This window comes from Populus alba, chromosome 8 (genome assembly GCF_005239225.2).
Source record: "Populus alba chromosome 8, ASM523922v2, whole genome shotgun sequence".
Lineage (NCBI taxonomy): Eukaryota > Viridiplantae > Streptophyta > Magnoliopsida > Malpighiales > Salicaceae > Populus > Populus alba.
In genome coordinates this window covers 4,669,741-4,692,219 of record NC_133291.1, presented here as the reverse complement: position 1 = coordinate 4,692,219, position 22,479 = coordinate 4,669,741, and the positions used below count along the sequence as shown (strand labels likewise).

The 22,479-nt window shown below is 35.2% G+C and overlaps 3 protein-coding genes across 5 annotated transcripts; 1 reads left to right on the top strand and 2 right to left on the bottom strand.

Annotated features, from left to right (window-relative positions):
• Nucleotides 1–523: 523 nt before the first annotated feature.
• On the bottom strand, nucleotides 524–3,346 carry LOC118055910 (protein trichome birefringence-like 33). Its single transcript, XM_035067945.2, has 6 exons — nucleotides 3,131–3,346; nucleotides 2,767–2,983; nucleotides 1,853–2,024; nucleotides 1,544–1,743; nucleotides 1,297–1,455; nucleotides 524–1,099 (listed from the first exon to the last, which is right to left on the bottom strand). Exons 1-6 carry the CDS (start codon nucleotides 3,309–3,311, stop codon nucleotides 760–762), a joined length of 1,269 nt encoding a protein of 422 aa, XP_034923836.1. The 5' UTR covers nucleotides 3,312–3,346; the 3' UTR covers nucleotides 524–759.
• Nucleotides 3,347–6,182: 2,836 nt separating this feature from the next.
• LOC118055911 (uncharacterized) lies at nucleotides 6,183–13,911 on the bottom strand. 2 transcript variants are annotated; one of them, XR_004688727.2, is made up of 12 exons: nucleotides 13,554–13,911; nucleotides 12,632–12,674; nucleotides 11,964–12,017; nucleotides 11,319–11,382; nucleotides 10,470–10,526; nucleotides 10,145–10,251; nucleotides 9,986–10,024; nucleotides 9,440–9,525; nucleotides 9,229–9,307; nucleotides 8,322–8,369; nucleotides 7,452–7,730; nucleotides 6,183–6,792 (listed from the first exon to the last, which is right to left on the bottom strand). XR_004688727.2 is itself a non-coding variant. In XM_035067946.2 (11 exons), exons 1-11 carry the CDS (start codon nucleotides 13,745–13,747, stop codon nucleotides 7,650–7,652), a joined length of 852 nt encoding a protein of 283 aa, XP_034923837.1. In that variant the 5' UTR covers nucleotides 13,748–13,911; the 3' UTR covers nucleotides 7,356–7,649. The 2 variants fall into 2 exon arrangements, 1 of the variants encoding a protein (XP_034923837.1); XM_035067946.2 differs by lacking the exon at nucleotides 6,183–6,792 and having other exon boundaries at nucleotides 7,356–7,730.
• Nucleotides 13,912–17,178: 3,267 nt separating this feature from the next.
• LOC118055912 (DEAD-box ATP-dependent RNA helicase 18) lies at nucleotides 17,179–21,787 on the top strand. 2 transcript variants are annotated; one of them, XM_035067948.2, is made up of 11 exons: nucleotides 17,179–17,585; nucleotides 18,052–18,288; nucleotides 18,575–18,835; nucleotides 18,985–19,064; nucleotides 19,167–19,272; nucleotides 19,384–19,497; nucleotides 19,618–19,716; nucleotides 19,855–19,944; nucleotides 20,379–20,485; nucleotides 20,644–20,787; nucleotides 21,156–21,787. In XM_035067948.2, exons 1-11 carry the CDS (start codon nucleotides 17,316–17,318, stop codon nucleotides 21,424–21,426), a joined length of 1,779 nt encoding a protein of 592 aa, XP_034923839.1. In that variant the 5' UTR covers nucleotides 17,179–17,315; the 3' UTR covers nucleotides 21,427–21,787. The 2 variants fall into 2 exon arrangements, with proteins under 2 accessions (XP_034923839.1, XP_034923840.1); XM_035067949.2 differs by lacking the exon at nucleotides 18,052–18,288.
• Nucleotides 21,788–22,479: the final 692 nt, after the last annotated feature.

Below are 22,479 nucleotides of genomic sequence, written 5' to 3'. Positions count from 1 at the left end.
GTTTTCAAGAACACTTGTATAGGAGTGGGGACTCTTTTTAGTTATCCAGATCCTCTCACATTCTTTTCTTTATGTTTCATATCTTTCTTAAATTCAGAGTAAATAAAAATTATTTTATGTACTTTTAGAATGACAACTTAAAAACCGTTTCTTTATCCCATTATTCAGATCGTTAATGGTAAGATATAGAACATGATTGTTAATGATCGAATCCAATTTTCAGAGTCAAGTGAAGATTACAGAAGGGTAGGAATGACAAATGCTTTCGAAATGGAGATGGTCCTTACAGTGGAGTCAATGATGTCTTGTGTCCAGGCCACTCTGCTAGTTTGTGTTGATGCTAAAAGTGGTTGATCGACATGGGACCGGGAAGGTTGAATCATGAATTCTCGGTGAGATGGGAGAAGCCTCGTGCGGGCTGGGCCAAGAGGCATGCATACCTTTAGGGATGATCAATGATGGATAATGCTGCGAATCTACTACATTTACTGCAATTTCAACAGGTAAAGTGTAATTCCCGGAGTAAAAGAAATTCAAGGCAACTAGATTTTGATTTTGCAACCGGAACAAATCAATTCAATTTTCCGGTGAATTTTCTTCAGCAACAGTGTTTTACACATGCTCATCTTTAATCTGTTTACAATTTTCTCATCCTGTTCGCATTTTCCCATGCACCACAATTTCCAAAGAAAATCACACCTCTGTACCAACATCAATTCCCACTCGAAATAAACAAGAGGTTTCACTTGCGAGTGGATGTTAAGGATAGAACAGCTTGGCAAATAAGAGTTCGTTCCAGGTGTCTTGAAGGCCTGGCAAACACCAGTGCACACAATCTGCGTAGCTGACAGGATTAGCAATTTGCTCAGGAGTCAGGGGATTCCATTGCTTCTTGTGTATTGAGGTGTGCGCATCTTTGCGGTAGTTTGAGAGTTGTGTGATGTTAAGAAATGTGATGGGGAATTTTGATTTCCTAAACACATCTCCAATTACTTCCATTATGCTTTTCCTGCAATCCGATCCCCAGTACGTGGCATTGTTTATCAAAGTCGTTTCATTGAAGCAGTTAAGACCAGCTTCGCCTCCCCAATCTATGCTCCTGACAAGCACATCATTTGTTAGTTAATCCCCTGTTCAAATAAACTTAGACACCTAAATATTCGCAGCTATCTCCCTTTCTGTTTATGTAATTCTGTTCTGTTTCTTATATCTTTGGTCCTTTTTGGTTCGTTAATTTGCAACATCCATGTTTTTTTTTTGGAAATTACAGGATCAAATGGGACACAGTCTACTCACTTGCCATGAGAAGGCGACATGCTAGTGAAAAAGACCCTTGTTTTCTTGCGGTCCATGTTCTTTCTCACCCATCTCAACATGCTTTTCATTCCCATACGATAGGCATCCTCAGTTGACAGCTCTATGATATCTTTCGTTTCATCTTCAAAAGAACCTTGCCTGAAGAACATGAGCTGTTATACCTTAATTTTTCAAGCTGACGAAACTCAAAAAGCTGTGTGACAAGTTAAGAGTAAAAAGTACTTACAAGACTTTCATCTTGAGGCCAGTCATCCACCACAGGTAAGTATTGAAGACAATAATATCAGCGCCTTTCCAATTTTTGCCATGTTTATTGATCGAACCTTTCCTCACAATTCTATCTGATATTCTATGAACGATGGCATTATCCGAGTTTGATTCAAGGAGAAATGGTGCCCAATAGAACTCAATTGTTGCATTGTATTCCTGTACAATCATGAACAAGGTTACTTTTCAGTGTTTACGACACGTTTTATTTTTGATTAAAGCATAGTGAAGGCAATTAAAATTACAGGAGAAAATCAATTATTGTCACCTTGGCGGTGAAGACTGTTAAAGAATCGAACGTTTCCATGGATTTTTTGCCTTCAGGGATGAGTCTGTGAAGAAGACAGACCATGGAGACATATTGACCTCGATTTAAGGAATCGCCAACAAACATCATTCTTTTTCCTCGTAAGGTCTCGAGCATCAACGTGGCATTAAAACTGCATATTATACATGCGACAAAAGCACTGTCATTTAACACGCCACAAGTATATTAACTGCACATCTTTAATTTCAATATATTTATACATAAAAAAAAAGACTATGAGATTGATTGACGTGGTTAAGCCACGTTCGTTTACATCACATGTTTTTTTTTTTTTTGTGTGAAAATACTTGACATGTTTATTCTTATTTTGTTAAATATTGATTAAATAAATTAACTAAATGGATCTGTATAGATAAGACTTTGTATAGCAATAAGATAAAAAATTTAGTGATTTTTTTTTTTTATCTCTTCTAACAAACACAAATGTAAGCAAAACTAGCAAGAAAATAAGAAATAGGAACAAGAACTTAAACACTCAGTCTATCTTTCGTATTTTGTAAGATAAAAATTATTTTTTAAAACATTTTTTATTAGAAAATATATCATAATAATATATATTTTTTAAAAAATAATTTTTACATCAATCAATAAAAATAATCTAAAATAATATAAAAAAATTATTTAAAATTATTTTTTTAAATATAATTGAACCCAAAAAAAAAAAACAGCAATCCCTTTTTCTTTGAAAGTAGGTAGAAGTTGATAAATATTATCCTTTTTACAGTTAGGAAAGGACATAATAGCCACGCAAGATTCTAGCTCTGTGGCATTATCATAACATCTAACTACAGATTAAAATAAGAGAAACTGTAAAATTGCAGTCCAATTTAGCTAATTTGGTAAGTTTAAATTACCTGGGAAGATCACAGCCATGAGGTTGCCATCTCCAGTATTGATAATCCTTATCGGGCCTGCCATGCTCTTGACATGTCAACTGTGGCTGTATGTACGGACACTCCGATTCTTCGTAAAGAGGCCGAGTTGAATCGTCCCACACCCACCTCCCACTAAACAAGTCGCAGCCATCTGGGGTCTTCCCTATCGAGAAAGGTAGCTTCTCCCACCTCTTCTCTAACCCCAAAACATGACATGAACGGCCATCTCAGTAAACCACACATTTTTACACGAAAACATTTTTTTTCTTTTTAAAAAGAAGAAATTATATATATATGAATAAAGAGAGTTAAAATTTGATATCCACCGATGGACTCAACTCACCGGTTATGGTTGCTAGCCGGTCCACGTTGGGGTCAAGTTGGCCAAGGAGGCACGCGAAGTCCTCGCCGTAAAGGATGGCAACAAAGACAATGAAGGCTAATAAAGTGAAGAGGTAAGGAGAGAGACGGGCCTTTCTGATTAGAGATGAAGAAGAAGAGGAAGCAGTGAACGGTTGCTTCATATTTGTTAGTTTGAAATTACGTTTATTTATGTTCGTGGTGTTATATATATAGGAACCATGTAGGTTTGGAGCAATCAAGGAAAGGAAATACTCATGTTGTTTTTTATGTGTCGTGATAACCGTCTTGGTTTTTTTTCTTTGTACGGTTCGAATACGTACAAGACGACACAGCTCTCTCTCTCTCTCTCTCTCTCTCTCTTCCTTCTTCTTCTTCTTCTTCTTCTTGTTTTTTTTCGGTTAGTAATTAATATATATAATTGATACTCATTAATAAATTAATTTAAGATGCATGGTTGATGTGGCTAATTCCCACGCATTATTGAATGCGAATATAATTGTCTTGTTCAAATGCATGATTGGAGTAATTAGGTGGATTGCTATTCGAGGATGATACAATGTTTTTTATAACTATATACATGATAAATCGAGGGAAAAAAAAACACAATGGTTATGATATGTGGAGGAAAAGAAAAAAAAAATACAATTCTGGTTCTTGATCCTTTGCCTTATCTTTCTGGCAATTTTAAAGGAAGTTCAATGACAAAATAAATCGTTTTTATATATGCTGCCAAATTAATTAGTTTAATCAAATAAGTGCAATTATTTATACAACCTTTGATTTCTTGGCGTGGAGTTTAACAAAACCTTACGCATTGCTTCAAGTTAATATATATATATATATAAGGAAAAAGAAATTCTAAAAATATAGCATTACGGAACACGTTGTTTGTTCTGGCCTGCGACCTTACAATTTGCAATTTCACCGAACCCCTGACCAACTAACATGCATGTGATTTGTGTACCTTTTTAGTATTGTATCCACGATGTTTTATTTGACTTGTTTGGATGATTACAATTAGTTCATTAGAGCAATGATCTTCTTGAAAGGAAAAAAAAAAAACAATTTGTAGACATAAAAAAGAAGAAGATTTTTTCCCCTCCTCGTCCAAAAAAGGAAAAAAGCAAAAAAAATAATGCAAAATCAGCTCCTGGAAGGTTCTGGAAATGTACTAGACATCCAGCTATCTCCACACAGATTACAGCAGTATCTGATAAAAACTGAAAATTGTCCGAGATTTTTAATATTTGCTCACTGTAGCTTTTCATTTTCATCTAATATCCTGGTTCTCACGTCCACATAATCTGAGGCCTAGCGTGTTGCAAAGAGGCACCCGAACCGAAATGAGAGTCAAAACTCGAGAGCACAAGAGGAGAGAAGACCAAGCCCTCCTGGCAAGGGGCGATGATAATTTCTGAGGTGGCCCTTGTGGGCGTTGCATGATTGATAGAGGAAGCAATGATAATTTCTTAACTTATACGTTAAGATCAGTAGAGAGAGATGGCTAGCACATAATTGTCTTCACTTTCCATGGTAGACTTGACATTTTAAATACACAAACGATTCATTCACAGCTACAACAATACGATCAAGAGAAGATGAGGAGGAGTTGCAATTCTTTATTCAAGAGGTTTAGGTGAGCATTTGGTGACATTTCTGCTTCAAGTGGTTGGCCTTTTATTTATTTATCTTGTATAATACTTTACCTTCCCCTTCAGTCCATATCATACAAGCTACATAATAGCTGCAATTACGCTGGCTTTAGGAAATATATATATAATGGCGATGGATTAACTAATACTAGGATTAAAAAAATTGTTACCTACCTAATGATCCTCACCTCCCTTGTCTATTCGTTCTTGTTGTGCCGTCGACTTTGGGAATTAGTATAGAATAAGCTTGTGGTTTAATTTAAACATGAAGAAATATTCAAATGATGAAATACAAAAGAAATAATGACATTTTATAGATTATTTATGATTCGTGACCTGGCTGTAACTTCTTTTTTCGAATGATGAAGATGCTCTTGGATTAGTTTCCATGCACCACAAAGTTCCTTTTCAATTAAGATTTTAGACGAAACAAGCCTAAAAACAGTAGTGTGGCGGTAACCCGACACCATTAACCATATATATATATATGGTTAATGCAAGCAAACACGAGTAAATTATCTCAGCTAATATTTACTGATTTTTGGTATAAACTAAGGGTCTGGAATTATAATTGCGATTCCAGTTTAAAATGTTTTTTACTTAAAAAATATTAAAAAAATATTTTTTATTTTTTAAAAATTATTTTAAAAATTAAATTTCCATTGAATTTTTCATCAAATTAACATTAGGATTCTTGATGAATTTCAAGGAAAATGAGAAATTGAATTAATGTTTGTGATATAGAATAGAATTGAAATGAGTTGAAATAACAAGTAATTTTAAGTATAATTTTTTGGCTGGCTAACATTCTCTTATCTGAAACGACAAGGTTTAAGGTATAAATACTCTCTGAACTATCCAAATAAAAATTCAAAGCTTTTTATCTCTTAAGATAAACTCATATATATTTTAGAGTATTAATTAACATAAAACTCAAAAATATATATAATTTAAAAATATTAAAAAATAAATAAATTTAAACAAAATAATTTTAATTTTTAAAAAACATGAGTTAAACTACGTTTTCATAAAAAGCATAAATAACACGAGTCACAGCAGACAGCTCTTCTACTATCTAATAGTCTTTAACCAATTTTTATACTACTAGGATCTAGCGATCGAACAACACATGGTAACCACGGGCCTAATAAAATCTCCATCGTTTACACATCGAGTTAAAGTTGGGTGAGACCTTAGAGCCATGATTCAAGATGATATCACATAAACCCTCGAGTCTTCCATACTACTCGAGTACCATATTTTCATCAATCCATGGCTCTCCGTTTTTTTGCACTTCTATCTGGTACAATTTTAATGCCTTCTGCAAGATTCCTTATGTTCACCAAAGAACTGTCGTTCACCATTTTTTTTTTGTGAAAAAAATGGCATTGTGTCTTTGCTGAATTGGGGACACATATTGAATAGCTTAAAATACAAACCGCTGTGGAGGAAAGCAGGAAACCTTCCGGAATCATAGTTGGGTATCAGTGAGTTCAGATGCAAATGGAAGTAATCATGCCAAGTAGAATATCCAAGAACGTCACTTCAAATGCGAGCATTCAGATTATAACGAGTCAGAAGCAGCTAAGGCCTTCTCATATGTCTTTATCATCTCGTTTTTTTTTCTCAACAATTCCATGGCATCACTAGATTTTCTCATGCACAACTATCGGCTATCTGTGGTTTCCAATCCTCTATGCATTTCCTTTCGGCCTCTTTTTACCCTTTACTAGGCCAAATATGGAAGTAATGAAACTTTATATTCCATCGCTTAATAAAACATTAAATAAAGTGCTTCTAATAGCTATAAAATAGGCCACTTTCCCCAGTAAATAAATTAATTCTCAGACTATATCAACCTCTTTTTGCCTCGTCAAGACACTTTGATAACTTGCAGTAGATTGTTTCAGGCATCCCACTATCTTTAGGCAAAACTAAACCAAGCTTGCAGGTTCCATCTGGCAGATCACCTCGCAGGTTCCATCTGCTCCTGTCCCATGTTTCAATTACACACTCTGTAACACTCATATCAAGTTCTTATACAGCATTATCTACACACCTGTTCTATCTTTCACAAACTTCCATTTGTGCAAAACCCAAGTTCGGAAGAAAACAAGTTTTAGAACTCACTTAAATTACCTGCTTCCTGGAAAAAATTCATCATGTTTTTGAGAGGAAAAAAATGAAAAAAAAATACCATTGCAAATTTTGCTTCGGCAAGAGTGATCTAAGATTGGAGTGGGAAGGAATGTGCGCTTGGAGTAGGCAGAGTTTGAGGTGTAGCATTTTGGAGCACCTCATAATGGCTGAGAGGTTACTTATCAGGGCTATGAAAAAATTAGAATGCTTTGAAGAAAAAAAGGGAATTGCAGGATAGACCAAATTGAATTCGAGATACAGTGATAAACATTTGAATGCTATGAATGAGAGAATAAAGAAATGAAGGAACAGGCACATGAGGGCACTAAAGGTGTTAGTGGAATGTGGGGGTGCAATACAAAAATGCATAATCTAATATCAAAAAGGAAAGGAAAGAAACTTCAACACATCACATAAAAGAAAATGAATGATAATACTTGATATTGTCATGTCAAAGAGATTACAATCTATTGAATATCATCAATGAAAAAAAATGAGGAAATATGAAACCTGGATATTGTGGTGTAATCGTGAACAGGATGGTTGTGCAAAAGGATTTTCAAACCCTGCTTCAAGCATACACTTCAGACTTGACTACCGTCAGCTTTTCTAAAATGGAACCATCAGCATGGTCGGATTTACTTACATGAGGTTCATACGCAAATTGGAGCCTCATCACCACAAAATCGTAAATCAAGTCTCAGATCTTCAAAAGTTGACAGGAGAATAGGAGCTTCGATGACCTTCAGTAGGTCCTCTAAATCTCCGTACCAAAGATGCAAAAAAGCTCTGCAAGTGAGAAGCAAAAAAACATAATATTGTTATATTGTTTTCAGATGTCTGTATTCAACATTTCTATAATTGGTAAATTAGCTAGCAGTTAGATCTTTCTGAGCAGCAATTATATACTGTGAACTATGTCAGCATCTATCATACGCTCACTTCAAAGTAGACCACCACCACACCAGACTTCAATTTCAGGAACTTTACAGTTCTGTTCTTTTCCAGTGAAACATTGGTGAACGTTAGAAACCATCTCTTAAGACAACCAAAATATGTCAAAATCCCATAAATCATCTAACCACTTCTATTCATAGTTGGGTTAGTAAGCATCCCATGGGATCCATTCTAAAAAGAAATGCCCATAGAACCAAACATAAGACTTGGACAATTGAGAGAACTCTTTCTTTAGAGATATTTTCCACTCTAATTGTGCAAGAAAACTAGTTGAAACTAGGCATGAATTCTGTTCCTCCTCGGGCAAATTCTTTATGGGGAAAAATCAGCTAAAACATTTGCAAGATAGGTACATGATAGTAAGGTCAGCGGATAGCAAGGCCACAGCACTAACAAAGGAAACACAGCACATAAAAGGAATACCTGTGTTCTGTGAGGTAGCCTGGTCCAGAAATCCAAGTTTGGAATCATCTGATGAAAGAAGGAAAACAAAATCAGTTAAATTCACAACTGCTTGTGTGACTGATTGGTTGCAGGAGGTTCATGTCATGAATGATGTCTTTCCTACAACAATGAACATGCTTTGCTATTTGCTTCTCATGCATTCCTTAGCTGTTTGGTGCTGAAAGAGAGGAAAAGAAATTTGGACACCAAGTAAAATTGAGACAATCCATCACCCCAAATCAAGCATGACAACCCTACTGCTACAAGAAAGACATTTCTGCAGTCACACAAGAAACCCTAGAAAAGCAGCAGAAGCATTTAGGAAATTGTACTAATACCCCCAGAATTACATCCTAATAGACTAAGAAAGAATTGCATCATAAGGTAGAGACCAATTAACATAATCATAGCCAAAAAGAGGGCAAAAGAAAAGGATAATCAAGGGAGAATGAGATAGAACTTTTGATGTCTGAATCCAGAAAGGTTTGATTTTACTTCTTATGTCAGCTTTACAAGTTCTAGCAGCTCAGATTTATATATAATAACATCTAGATCATGCCACCATCCTTTGGCCTACTGGGGAACAGAAGGCACTATATTGAAAAGCAAAGTCGGGCTTGTTTAAAAAAATGTAGCAGCATTTGGCTAACAATATTGAAATCATATAATGATCATAGCCTTAGAAGATCTCACTAGATCTTGTATTAGCCCGCAATGAGGAACTCTTATCCCACAGCACAGACAATGTGGATCCCTAAAGTCAGATGATTTAAAACACCGTATAAGTTGCATTACTGGGATGAAGTTACTAACTGGACAATATTGCTGCTAATAGCCATCTAAACAGTTCAGACAATCAGAATAACAGCTATGAGATGAAACATACATCTAACCCATGAACTCCAAGGTAGAAATGTCGATAAACTGCACCCGCCAATAAATAACCTCCAAAAAGACAAAAGACACTGAAATTTATAAAAAAAAAAAAAAAAAAAAAAGAATCAGATAAGCATAACAGCTTCTTCAAAACTCAAAGTGTCACCAAATGAATGGCGTTCATAATAGGAGGAAAAAGAAGAAGAAAAGGAAACCCTTACATGATCATCAAGGTACCAAACCAGCCCCATCCTTTTACATGACCATTGATTGTGGCACAACCAGAAGGGTGCTGTAGCACTGCGGCCTGTCAGAAAGAGAAAATTAGAAGCCTGAAATACTGAAATGCACATTAAAGCATATCCACCAACATTTTCAATGTCCAAAACGTAAAGCTGGCTACACAGAAGAAAAATGACAGTGGGCACCTTTGCTAGTAACACAGACTATGATGTGACCCAAAGCTCCATATCCAGTAGATAAGCAAACAAGCAAAAGAAGTAATTTACAAGAGCCAGCAGATGGATTCTCTATAAATCTCACTTGTATGATTTACAGGATTCAGAGAAATAATGAAATAAGTACCACCATAAAGAGTAACACTTTAAGGCTTCATAATTCTGGGCCTAGTCTGTATGTATGCATAATAAGCATGTCATTCACAGCACATATCAGTTGCGTCTAACAATTCCCAGAGAACAATGTGTCACTAACTAATCATAAACCACAAACACTTTAAGTTATAAGTGATTTATTCAGTAACTCACATAATCACAGGTCCCTAGTTTCTCCAGTGAGTGTGGCCCCTGTGAAACAGAATGATAAATGAAGTCAAAGGGTGTAGATCAGGTATTAACAGCTCCAGTAAAATTAATGTAGTAGAATAAGAAAGTTTGGAGGGAAAGATTCAAGGAAAACTCCCTCACATGAACCCTATTTGAATCACAGATGACAGAGACAGAGAGTGAACAATTATGCTTTGATCCACTGCTTGTCATCTTAACAATCACACCCTTGTGGGGATTTTGATTATCTGCAACATTGATGCGTATAGGACAAAGCATTAGCATAATCAATAATTTAAAAAGGTAGAGGTGAAATTAGGGGAAGGACTCTCATAAGCCACAGGATCATAAAGGGCTAGCCACCCACGCTGCCATAACCAACCCATATTGGAGACCCACGCATAAAGAATTAAATAGATATATCATTTGTATTTTGTATAGAAAAAGGAAAAGATAATTATCTTACCAATAATGTTAGTGATAGTGCTAGAGACTTTTCCAATAGGGGTGCATACATCATAACCTGCAAACATGTCAGGATCTAATCATAACCTGGGTCTAGTTTAACATGTCTCAGGAATGATTGTCTCTAAGACTAAAATAATTGAGCTAGGGAGACATTTCCTCGTCATTCTGATTTTTTACATGGCAATATAATATTCAGACAGCTCAATTGAAATGGCAAAGAAACATTTTGGATAATGATCGCAATATTACCTCTGTGATTGAAATTATAATTAATTTTGAGGCTGTGACTTGTCTAAATGAGTGGTGAAAACTAGTTCAACAAGATTATTACTACTTGGTTGAAGCAGATACAATGCTCTGCCAACATTAATGATGATGCACATGTTGTGTACATATAGCTATCTCATATTGTAACTTGTGAGAAATGATTTAGTTAAGGACATGATGCTCATTCAAGTCAAGAGGAAACAATACTATTTGTCTTCGTAGCATAGGGATGCAAATTCTTCACATTCCAAATTGAATTAACACCTTTTAGACCTGGTGCATTTGAATGTATAATATTAATTTACACTAACTAGTTACAAATAAGATGGCACTAAAAAGCCTTATCAGTTAATCTGAAAAATGACACATTAGATAAGGATCTGCACTATTTAAGAAACCATATTTTTTTAATAACTGAGTTAATCATGCTTAATGCTTATTTTCAAAACAGACTCAGATATTGCGGAAACCTGATATTTGAAAAGAAAAACTTTAAAGTACATCAGTAGGGTTTAGGTATAAATGCAAGTATGGTGCAACTAAAATATCAAACATATATAAACTCTTTAACATTGTTTACCTTCAATATTCCTTGCCATGAGAGCACTGCATTCCATGCCACAATGTGATGCCCCCCCGCAGTCCTACAGTAACCAAAAGACAGTCAAATAAAAAAAACCTTTTGTAACTCTGATGGTAAATAGAATATCTGCTTCTTGGCTAACAGGGTATGTAATTGAGCATAGTAGCAGGCATCCTAAAAATAAAAGATTGAAAGAGAGCACATGGAATCTGATGGTTCTCCACCCAATTCTTCATTGATGAAAAATGCCAGCAAACTTCTGCTGCAGCGGATGAACAAATGCCACCTGACTGTAATGATATGTTTCAACAATCCACTGGAAGATCTCTATATGGTCTACCTAGCGAGCATATCACATGTTCTCTAAACCAATCTTGTAGACAATGATTTTATCCTTAAGGGTAGATAGACAAGATAGCCATGCAGTGACAACTCCAATTCCATATGACGACAATATGCCAAATTAAATGAAGATGAATCAGATGCATACAATGGGAATGTTTGACTTGTGCTGGTTCTTAGTCCATCTCATGCCAATGCCTTAACAATATTCCTTTGACGACTCATCATCGAGAACTTCCAGCTCCCAAATATATATATAAAAAAAAAAAACTATAAATAATCTTGATGAGAGGAATTTACCAGGCAGTCAACACATCTAGGGGGATCATGATTAAAAATCATTCCATCACAGAGCTGCTCCATGAAACCAAGAAGAAAAAATCAATGGAAAATCAACTGGAATAATTCAGCTATAATTTCATGTGGAGGGATCATTTCTGGAAAAAAAAATTAATAGCAAATCTTCCTGTTAAGTTCAACACCTCTAACCATAGCATTGGTTTCAATTTTTCATCAGATCGAGTATATTGTTGAATTTCAATCTACAAGATTTTGACTCCATACAAAATACCAGCTCTCAAACAGTGGAAATAATTCAGAATCAAGATTGTTATTGCAAGAAAAGGTTCGTAAAAGAACCTTAATGAATATGCAGCGTTTGCGGCATGGAACCATATTGCTGGGTTTTCTAATTAGGTAATAAATTGTTGAACTTGAATCAGCAAGATCTTGTTTCCGAATTTAAAAGGTATCAACTTTATAATTTGCAAGTCAGATTCATAAATAACAATCCTGGGATGTGGTTATTCTTTACGTGATATTGTGGAAGTTCTAATGTGGAGTTAGCAAAGTGTGTGTTTGTTTTTGAGGTTGCACCGCATCTGATAAACGGGTAAGCATACTGCTTACACAAATAACAAAGATCACTTAGAAAACGAGTAAATAAAGTGTAACCTGATGGAGCCAACCTGAAACCAGAGCACAGTCTCGTTCACTGCTACCTTATAAAACCTATATCAGTCACACCAACCAAAAAGGAATAGAAGTTATAGATCTCCATCAGAATCCATCCCTGTTTGATAAAATCAGGATTCCCTGAATCTTGCAATACATGTGACATGGTCCAGCAATGATTCTATGCTGGATTTGATATGGAAAAATCATACACACGTGTATACAAATCTATTTTTAATGTTTGCTATGTTCATTTCTGATAAACCCTTCACATAAATTAAATATAAATCAAACATTCCAAGTTTATTATTCTCATTCTTGGCCTTAAACAACAGCTCAATTTAACTAAGTCTCCCTTCCACGCTCATAAAAAATTCATTGGCCCCACTTTGCTCTCTCCTTATTCTCTCCATGGATAAAATCACTTCTTGTACCAGCAAATTCAAAGTCTATATGAATACATGATGAAATCATATCACATGGCTGTCTTTCAATTTATCATCACATAAGTGGCACCTTCACTTCCTTATGGCTGCAACTTCACTTTTTATCCAATCATTTCTCGTGTTTCCACGTTTCCTACATGCATCTCCACAGTATTGTCTCCTACTAGCCTAATTCTACTCAATTAAAAATCCCACTAATGCTCGACTCTTGCCACTTTCCATTACTACACCATCAACACTTTAAACCAAGGGTATAGAAGTGATAATGTAAAGAAAACAAAATCATTATTTCACCTAATTTACATTATTGTTATTATACCGAGGTATTTTAACATAAAAATAAGCAATACAACAGAATCTAATTGAACAGTAAACCGGGAATGCCATCAAAGTGAAGCAAGCACAATAAGGTGAAAACAGAAGCAATAAAAGAAAATTCAATGAAGATAGGAAAAACCCAGATCAAGAAAGAGAGAGAAAAAATGAATACCCATCTTCGCTGAGGACACCGTGAGGGAAATTCGGGAGCGGAGAAACCAAGTTGAAGCTATAAACCTTGTCTCTAACAACGAAACTAAGCTCGCAGACTGCAGAGACTGGGTCGAGAGACCCAACTCGGTGTAGAATGGCAATGATTAGAAAGTAGTATCTCAAAGAATTGAAGAAACTTACGGTTATTTTCATTTCTCTCTTATTTTCCTGCTTTGCTTTTTAATGCTGTTGAGGTACGGCAGAGGAGAGCAGAGAGAAATTGCCAAAAAAGAGAGCGATAGAAGCGCGCAAGGATCCTTCCCCGTTTCCTAAGTCGCAGTTGATCCTGGCTAGCATGGAAAATCTGCCTCTGTCGTTGTTGTTGTCAATTAATTCAAGGAAATGGGTCAAAGCCCAGGTTGGAAACAGAGGGCAACGTGGGCCCACATTTAAAGTAATCCAGACCTCAAAAAGGCCAGCAATTCTAGCCCAGTCCTTATATTTTTATGTCCCGGAGCTGAAACTTATCTCGTGTTTATGATAAGTTAAAACTCGCGATTCAGCTCAGGTATGTTTTTATCTCGAAATTGATTTCAGCTCACCTCGAGCTTGGGTAATTATTCTTTTGGAAAACTAACTGGAACGACTGGTCGTAAAATTTTCTCCTTTCATTTCAAGAAGAGGTCATCAGTAATAACTTTTCTGAATTCATTTATTTGGATACAATAACCTCCTTAAAATCTAATTGGAAAAGGAAGTATAATTTTAATATGTGGAATCATGTTCAGGAATATCTTATATACATGTAAAGTGAAGCACCCATACTAGTCAAGGGCCTTGAATGCATTAATTTTGAAATTAATGGTTTTGGTTTTTTCTATAAAAAAATACTAATAATTTTTTTTAGATTAAAGTATGTGTCCGAGTTAGCTTGCACGCACCTTGACTAGTCTCATAGGCCTTAAAGTTAACGACTATGTAAACCTTTAATGACCCTGAAACTTATAAGACTCGAACTAATGACCTTTAGATAATAAACCTATGATTTGACTAGTTGAGCTACACTCTTTAGAGTTAAAATACTAATAATTTTAATTATTTATTGATTGGATGAGATGAAATCTTAAACAGTGAAATCAAAATTAACAATCCAGAAATTCCGTGTATATTGGATTGTCACTAACTTTAAACTAACTTTAAAGAATTACAGTGCTACTGGTTTTGATAATTACATTCCATCCAATCCCTTGTTTTTTTTTTTTCATTTTTCTTTTTCAACTCTGGGGTATTTGAAAATGTTGTGACTTTTTATTTTTTAAAGTATTTTTTGCTCGAAAATATATTAAAATAATATTATTTTTAAAAAATTTATTTTGACATCGACATATAAAAACAATAAAAAAACACTAAAAAAATCATTTGAAGCAAAAACAAAATTAAATTTTTATGAAAAATAAGTTGAAACTCAATCTTGAACACCCCTTAAATCTTAGCTCTTAACTTGATAGACCGCTCAAGCATCATAGACCGACCTATTTTTTTTTTCAATGTAAAAAAAAACATGCTAGGATGATGCGAGCATTTCTATATTAAAAAAAAGACTAAATTAGGGGCATTGACTCAGTTGGGTTTAATAAGCTCGGTTGATATGCAAGGACAGGTCAAGAAAATACAACAATAATAAATAAACTGAAAAAAAATACTAACAAAAAAAGGTAAAAAAATCTTGACTCGAGCCTATTGGGATCAACACACCAAATACATAATTTGATCGTGATATCAGATCAACTCTATTAAAAGCGAATTAAATAACATCATAAAGTTCAATTATTAAATAATCTAATGTTGAAAGACAATACTAGAAGAAAAAAAACAAAAAAAAAACTTGTGTCAAACAAGTTTGACATGCTAGCCTTGTGATTATGAGCAACATGTTGGAATAACTTGTAAAGATAAAAACAAGAAAGAAAGCACAATGATCATTTCTCGGTCAATTGAATGTCGAATTAAAAAAAAAATTAAAAATCAAATGTCGAGGGATCTTATCTAATAATGAAACAAAAAATAAATGTGAACATGATAACTCCGTAGAGTGTGAGTGTGTGTGTTTGTAATCTCAAGTTTCAACAGATAAAATATTAAAGGAAAGGATTGAAGAAAAAAAATACAATCCAACAAGATAAAAATAAAATATTATGATCCAAGCTTTCTTGAGTCAGCATATAAATTTGCAATTTGATTGTAATATCGAGATAACCTTGATGAAAGTAAGTTAAATAAAACTATAAAACTTAATTATTAAACAACATGATGTTAATAGGTGAAATAACTTATATCATCTTAAAAATAAGTAAAAAATCCAATGGAAAGCAAATAACAAACATTAATGGATTCCAATCTCCAATTAACTAGATGCTGATGATGAAAAAAAATAATCTTGAACATACAAAAAGAAAAAAAAAACAAGCAAAGCAACAATCCTTTAAATCATAGACATGAATTTAATTGAAAAACTCAATTATTAACCAATTTAATATTAAAGAATGAGGCTGAAACAAAAAATAAAGAATATTTCAAAATAAAAAAATAACAATTAAAAAAATGACAATCAAATAAGATGAGAGAAAAACTGAAGGATGATGAAATCATAAAAAAAAATTATTGAATATAATAAATAGCAATTAAAAAAGCAGAAATCAAACTTGTTAGATTTAAAAAATCAAAGGAGAATGAAATAAAAAAATTCAATTTTATAATTTTTTTCAAGTAAAAATAAATAGTAGTTAGAAGAACATATACCAAACATAGATGAAAAACAATTTGAAAGGTTGTTATGAAAAAATGAAGGGTTAGACACCAAAATTGAGGGGAAAAGAAAAGAAAGGAAAATAGTAAAGGCCGTCAACACTAAACCAGAAGTTTTTTAGCCACACTCACGCGCTTGAGAATAGAGGTGTTGCCAAGACAAATGGAATGCCATCCAGAAAGCCATCGTTCGGGCACCGGGCGATGTTGTGCAAGCTACTCGATGACACTCGTTGCTTTTACACAATAGTGTATGTGTTGCACATATTAACTATCTTTTATTTTAAATAATATTTAATATCTATTAAAACACAAAATTAGTTATTAATCTACTTGATTATAATAATAATAAAAAAAACAAAGTTGAGAATGCAAAAAATCCCTGGTCTTCAGCCTAATAATTTCTTGTTATTTTAAAGGTAATTCAATAATTTAACAGTGCTTGAAAAAACAAAGAATTCCTATATATGTTTAATACTTTTAACTTTTAAGAACAATTCTACTGTACTAAAATATACAAGAAAAATGATATATCCAAATCAATTCAATAATTACTAGTAATTAATGAGAAAAAGATAATACTGTCCCTGATAACAAATTAGTTAATTTTACCTGACAATGGTAAAATAGTCATCCAATGCACAACGCAGTGAATCCAAGGCTAGAGTAATTTGCTGCCTCCTTTTTTTTATTTTATAATTTTTAATGTAGCATCCGTGCTCGCAAGCAACGCTTAACAAGCCCGTACAAAAGACTGGGCCAGGCTTTCGTTTCTCTGGTGTCATGGACCTAACCTAAGTGCTGCAAAAGAATAAGAAAGCGTAAGCAACGTAAGTGTTCTTTTTGGAGAATTATATACTTCTCCATTCAACTATCCTAAAATAACGTTTCTGTTAATTTCAGACACACGAGCAACAAAAGCTGCAACATAGATTTTGAAGGGAATCAAGGAAGCGGCGGTACCTGAAACCCTACAATGGACACCACCGAATCATCGAACCCAAACAGAGCATTAACGAACACCCGCTTCTCCGATTTAAAGCCTTCAATATCCGAGCCAGTTCTCGAAGCCTTAACCAATTCTGGGTTCGACTACTGCACACCGGTTCAAGCCGCTACTATTCCTTTACTATGCAGCTACAAAGACGTAGCAGTCGACGCCGCCACTGGATCCGGAAAAACTCTAGCTTTTGTTGTACCTCTCGTCGAAATTCTTCGCCGATCCTCTTCTCCCAAACCTCACCAGGTGATTGCTTTCTTCTCTATTTTTTATGCGTTCTGTTCGACTGCTGAAAACTGGGAGCGAGCGAAGGAAAGTTAGTGTCTTTTGTTGTTTGGATTGAAAATTGGTGATTCTCGGGTCCAGTTTAGGTTCAATGTTCAAGTTGCTTAATTTAATAGACTGGTTTAGTTTTGGTCTGTTTTAGTTGTGTGACTATTTGTAATTTGGTTGAATCAGCATTTGAATTGTTGAAAAATAAGCTGTTCACCTTTTCTTTGATTTTCTCAGCCCTGCTTAGTTGCTGAGATAATTTGAAAAATGAGAAGAGAATTTTAATGCTGTTAGCTGTTTTGATATTGAAGGTGGAAAATTTTAACTACAGTGACTTTTGGGAGTTTGTATCATAGTTGCTTCCTTGCATTTGTTTTTAATTTTGGTTCTGTAGCTTAATAATTAAGCTGATAATCTCAGTGCTTTACGTGGTTAACAGGTGATGGGAATAATTATTTCTCCTACAAGGGAGTTATCGTCGCAAATATATAATGTTGCACAACCTTTTATTGCAACCTTATCAAATTTTAAGTCCATGCTACTTGTTGGAGGCATGGATGTAAAAGCTGATGTGAAGATGATAGAGGAGGAAGGGGCTAATTTATTGATAGGAACACCTGGGAGGCTGTATGATATAATGGATCGTGTGGATGTCTTGGACTTTAGAAACCTCGAGGTAGTGATTTTTAACCACTTGATGAGGTTGGGGCTTCTTATACCCTCGTGCCTGTTATGTTTCATGTGTTATCATTCTCTAGGAATGCAAAGCATTTACCTTGATTATTTCTTTACAAAGAAAACATGACCACTGAATTAGGGACATCTGATAAAATGTTGCATGCCTTTTTAAGAAGTTTATTGAGATAACCATGTTCTGAATTACTGATTATGGAGATTGTGAAGGGGTGCACAATAAAAGCAATCATGAAGATTATTGGTAAATTTGTCCATTGGTTGAACAGGTTTTGATTTTAGATGAGGCTGATAGGCTATTGGATATGGGATTCCAGAAGCAGCTAAACTCCATTATATCTCGCTTACCCAAGCTTCGTAGAACTGGCCTTTTCTCAGCTACTCAAACCGAGGCTGTTGAAGAGCTATCCAAAGCTGGACTGAGGAATCCTGTGAAAGTTGAAGTTCGAGCTGAAACAAGATCATTAAATAACTCAGTGTCTGGTCAACAATTAGCACCTTCCAAAACACCATCAGGCCTTCTACTTGAGGTATATTGTATGTTGCGTTATGCTAATTCTACATGGCATTAATTTGTCATTCAACCTGGGTTATCCCTTACATATTAATGGAGAATAGTTCTTGGTCAATAATTGTCTTTAGTGGAGTCAATATGTCAACTTATCTTTTCTTTCTGCAGTATCTGGAATGTGAAGCAGATAAGAAACCGTCTCAGCTTGTTGATCTCCTTGTTAAGAACAAATCTAAAAAAATTATCATGTAAGTTGTGTTCTATATTGTAAAAGGATGGCAAAGCAATCTACATTATTAAGGTCTGATGAGATATCATTCGTTACGAAAAATGATTTCCATAATCTGCAGATACTTCATGACATGTGCTTGTGTCGATTACTGGGGGGTTGTTCTTCCACGTCTCACAGTATTGAACGGTTTCTCTCTGATATCTCTTCATGGGAAGATGAAGCAGGTAAAAACTCAAAGATGAGCAGAGGTTGTTGGTGAAGAAATCTCCAGCAGATCGCCATGTGTTCCGACATTTTCATATTTTTTTTCTTTTTCCTTTTTTTATGCCTGACAGACAGCAAGAGAGAAAGCATTGACTTCATTTACATCTCTCACAAGTGGCATCCTTCTGTGCACTGATGTTGCTGCACGTGGACTTGACATTCCCGGTGTGGACTGTATTGTGCAGGTAGTGCAGTAACTATCCACACTCTGCAGCATTGTAACTTTATGAAGAGAATGTTACTTTTAATTTATAATTTATATGGTTAATTGATAGGTGAAATATTTTTTTCATTTAATCTTGCAGTACGACCCCCCTCAAGACCCAAATGTCTTTGTTCATAGAGTTGGTCGAACTGCTCGGTTGGGTAGACAAGGAAGTTCCATTGTTTTTCTGTTGCCAAAGGTGTAGCTTATCACTTCTGCATTGAAGCAATTATTATTAGCTCTTAAATATGTTATTCTGAATTCTTTTTGTTCATGTTATTTTCTATCTATTGCTTCCACTTGCAACAAAAGTGATCAATGTAGTCACTTCTTGCAGGAGGAAGCTTATGTGGAATTCCTGCGCATAAGAAGGGTTCCTCTTCTGGAAAGGAAATGTGTAGATGATGCACCAGATGTTGTTCCTCAGGTGACCTCAATTTTTTCCAAGCAGTAACTTAGAAGATGATGATAGAGCAAAAAATCCTGATTAGGTTCACAATGCTATTAGCATAACTAACCTTGATGCCATGAAGCACTATGGTCAATCCTGAATGACCATTTTCTCTTATGGTGCATGTATCATTGTCAAGCTTATTTGGATTTGATTGCCAGCACTACACACTGAAATAATTTGTGATTAATTATGGTACTCAATTCTGCTAGTTGTGTCACATGTTGATATATGATTTTTTGCCCACATGTTTCAAAAGTTAACATCTTCACTGCTATTATTGTTATGTTCTAACCACTGGCTTGCTTTCTAGATACTGTATCTAGCATCATATTTCATAGTTTTCTTTTCTGCTATGCCCTTCTATTTTTGGTCATTGATCCAATATTTCTGGTCGTTACCTTTTTCAGATACGATCTGCTGCTAAAAAGGACCGTGATGTCATGGAGAAAGGACTGAGAGCATTTGTTTCGTACATTCGTGCATATAAAGAACACCACTGCTCTTACATTTTCAGGTTAATAATCATGCTTCATCCTGTTCCTAACCTACTGCCCCCCAACCCACAAAAAAACATAACCCCTAACTGGATAAGACCACCTTTAGGTTTCCCATCCTAGAACCTTTACTTCTGTTGGACTGTAACTGGGTTCGCCTTATATTTGTATTTTACAGGTGGAAAGAACTTGAAGTTGGGAAGTTGGGCATGGGATATGGCTTATTACAGCTCCCATCAATGCCAGAGGTAAAGCACCACTCACTTTCAACCAAGGATTTCACTCCAGTTGACGACCTCAATTTAGAGGAGATCAAGTACAAGTAAGAGTTCTTCACTATGCCTTGCTTACCACGTTAATTGTGAAGAAGGGACTGTTTGTTATGTAGCAGCAATTACAATACCAGTGTATGAGTACTCATGACTAGACATATTAGGCCCGAAATTGTTGAACGTTCTCATCCTTAGTCTGATTTATTATTTGATCATATTATTCTGTCATAGTTCTACAGCTTCAAAAATTGTTTTGTCCCCTCACTTGAGCTTTACCTGTATTTACACGAATCTTTAAGGCTCGAACTCCTTATCCCATGCATATCTCGTCCAGTGTCCACATGGACATGGTGTCATAAACTTCATCCTCTTGTTTTCTTATAGCAACTGAGTGCTAATAGCCAGTAATTGTGATTAGGGATAAATCTCGTCAGAAACAAAGACGGAAAAATTTGGAAGCCAAGAAAGAAGCACGGCTGCAAGAATCAAAACCCCAAAAGGTAATCAAGACCCCCAGTGCTGCAGCTACTGTCATGAGAAAGAAAACTGCTAAGCAGAGACGAGCTGCCCAGACAGTTGAGGATGAAGAAGAGTTGGCTCGGGAATATCGATTATTGAAAAAACTGAAGAAGGGGACAATTGATGAAAGTGAATTTGAAAAGTTGACAGGAACCGATGAACTACTTTGAAGTGCATGATTTGCAGATATCTATCCTGTGAATTTACATGAATGGATTGTCTCCTGCGACCTGAATATGGGCTTTAAAGTTGAGGAACCAACTTAAAACTCTTCTTACCCACTGGCAAAGACATCTGAAGCGTGCCTCGGAGACTAAAATTCAGCAAATGTTGCAAAGTTTTGATGCAGAGAAACTTCACATCCGATATAGAGACCCCCGATTCCCTCCTAGTTTTTGGGTTTGCATGAGTGATTCAAGTGGTTGCTTCTGTTGCCATTTTTTTTGTTCTCTCCTTACCTGTATGTTGATGTTAGTGGTTGTCAGTGTACGCTTTTGATGTTGATATTAGTACGAATTCAAATTGGAAATACATCAGTGGTAAAAGGCCAAAATACGAGAGATGCACTTGCTTGAACCGTATGCAACCGAAAATATTATTAAAAACAACTCAAGTTTCGCTCTCCATCTGAGCAGATCCCAACTCGTGGTTCCTAACCATGTGATGACATAAACTTTCAGGTCACAAGAGCAGGCGTGCATAAAAAAGAAGCATGGTAGACTAAATTTGGAGCAATCTCCTTCAATTGTATGCTAGTCTTTGTACTATCTGAAGCCGTCTTCAACCCTTCCCGCAGAAAAACCCAGAAACCACAGATATTGACTACTAACGATAAAACACAAGGACTAGCGACACTCAAAACACCAATCAATAACTTGAATACAAGCATGCATTCAATGATAATCCAATCAAATACAACCCTATTACGAGACAGAAATGCGAACATGTTAATTTACCATCTCTGGTATTTCTATGATAGAATCCAATGGAACATGTTAATTTACCTATAACGAGAGAGAAATGCGAATACATGGTAAGACCTAGAGAAAATCACCAAATCTTTATTTTCTGCAAGGACCCCTGTAAAATAATAATAATAATAAAATGCATCATTTCTTCCTCCGGATCCTTGCCTCTGATATATACAGTATCAGCATTGGTTATGTCAAATATTTTTAGCAGCAACCATTTACCTATAAACTATCCTTTAAAGAAGTATGGAG

Bases quoted from the DNA above. Each gene is read 5' to 3' on its own strand.
- LOC118055910 (XM_035067945.2), bottom strand. From the start codon at position 3,311: ATGAAGCAACCGTTCACTGCTTCCTCTTCTTCTTCATCTCTAATCAGA. The intron at 1,744-1,852 runs GTGACAATAATT...ATGATTGTACAG, and splicing joins TAACAGTCTTCACCGCCAAG to GAATACAATGCAACAATTGA. The intron at 1,100-1,296 runs GTGAGTAGACTG...TGTGCTTGTCAG, and splicing joins ATGTCGCCTTCTCATGGCAA to GAGCATAGATTGGGGAGGCG.
- LOC118055911 (XM_035067946.2), bottom strand. From the start codon at position 13,747: ATGAAAATAACCGTAAGTTTCTTCAATTCTTTGAGATACTACTTTCTA. The intron at 10,527-11,318 runs GTAAACAATGTT...ACATGTTTGCAG, and splicing joins CATGGCAAGGAATATTGAAG to GTTATGATGTATGCACCCCT. The intron at 8,370-9,228 runs GTATGTTTCATC...TTCTTTCATCAG, and splicing joins TTGGAGTTCATGGGTTAGAT to ATGATTCCAAACTTGGATTT.
- LOC118055912 (XM_035067948.2), top strand. From the start codon at position 17,316: ATGGACACCACCGAATCATCGAACCCAAACAGAGCATTAACGAACACC. The intron at 18,289-18,574 runs GTAGTGATTTTT...TTGGTTGAACAG, and splicing joins TGGACTTTAGAAACCTCGAG to GTTTTGATTTTAGATGAGGC. The intron at 20,788-21,155 runs GTAAGAGTTCTT...AATTGTGATTAG, and splicing joins TTAGAGGAGATCAAGTACAA to GGATAAATCTCGTCAGAAAC.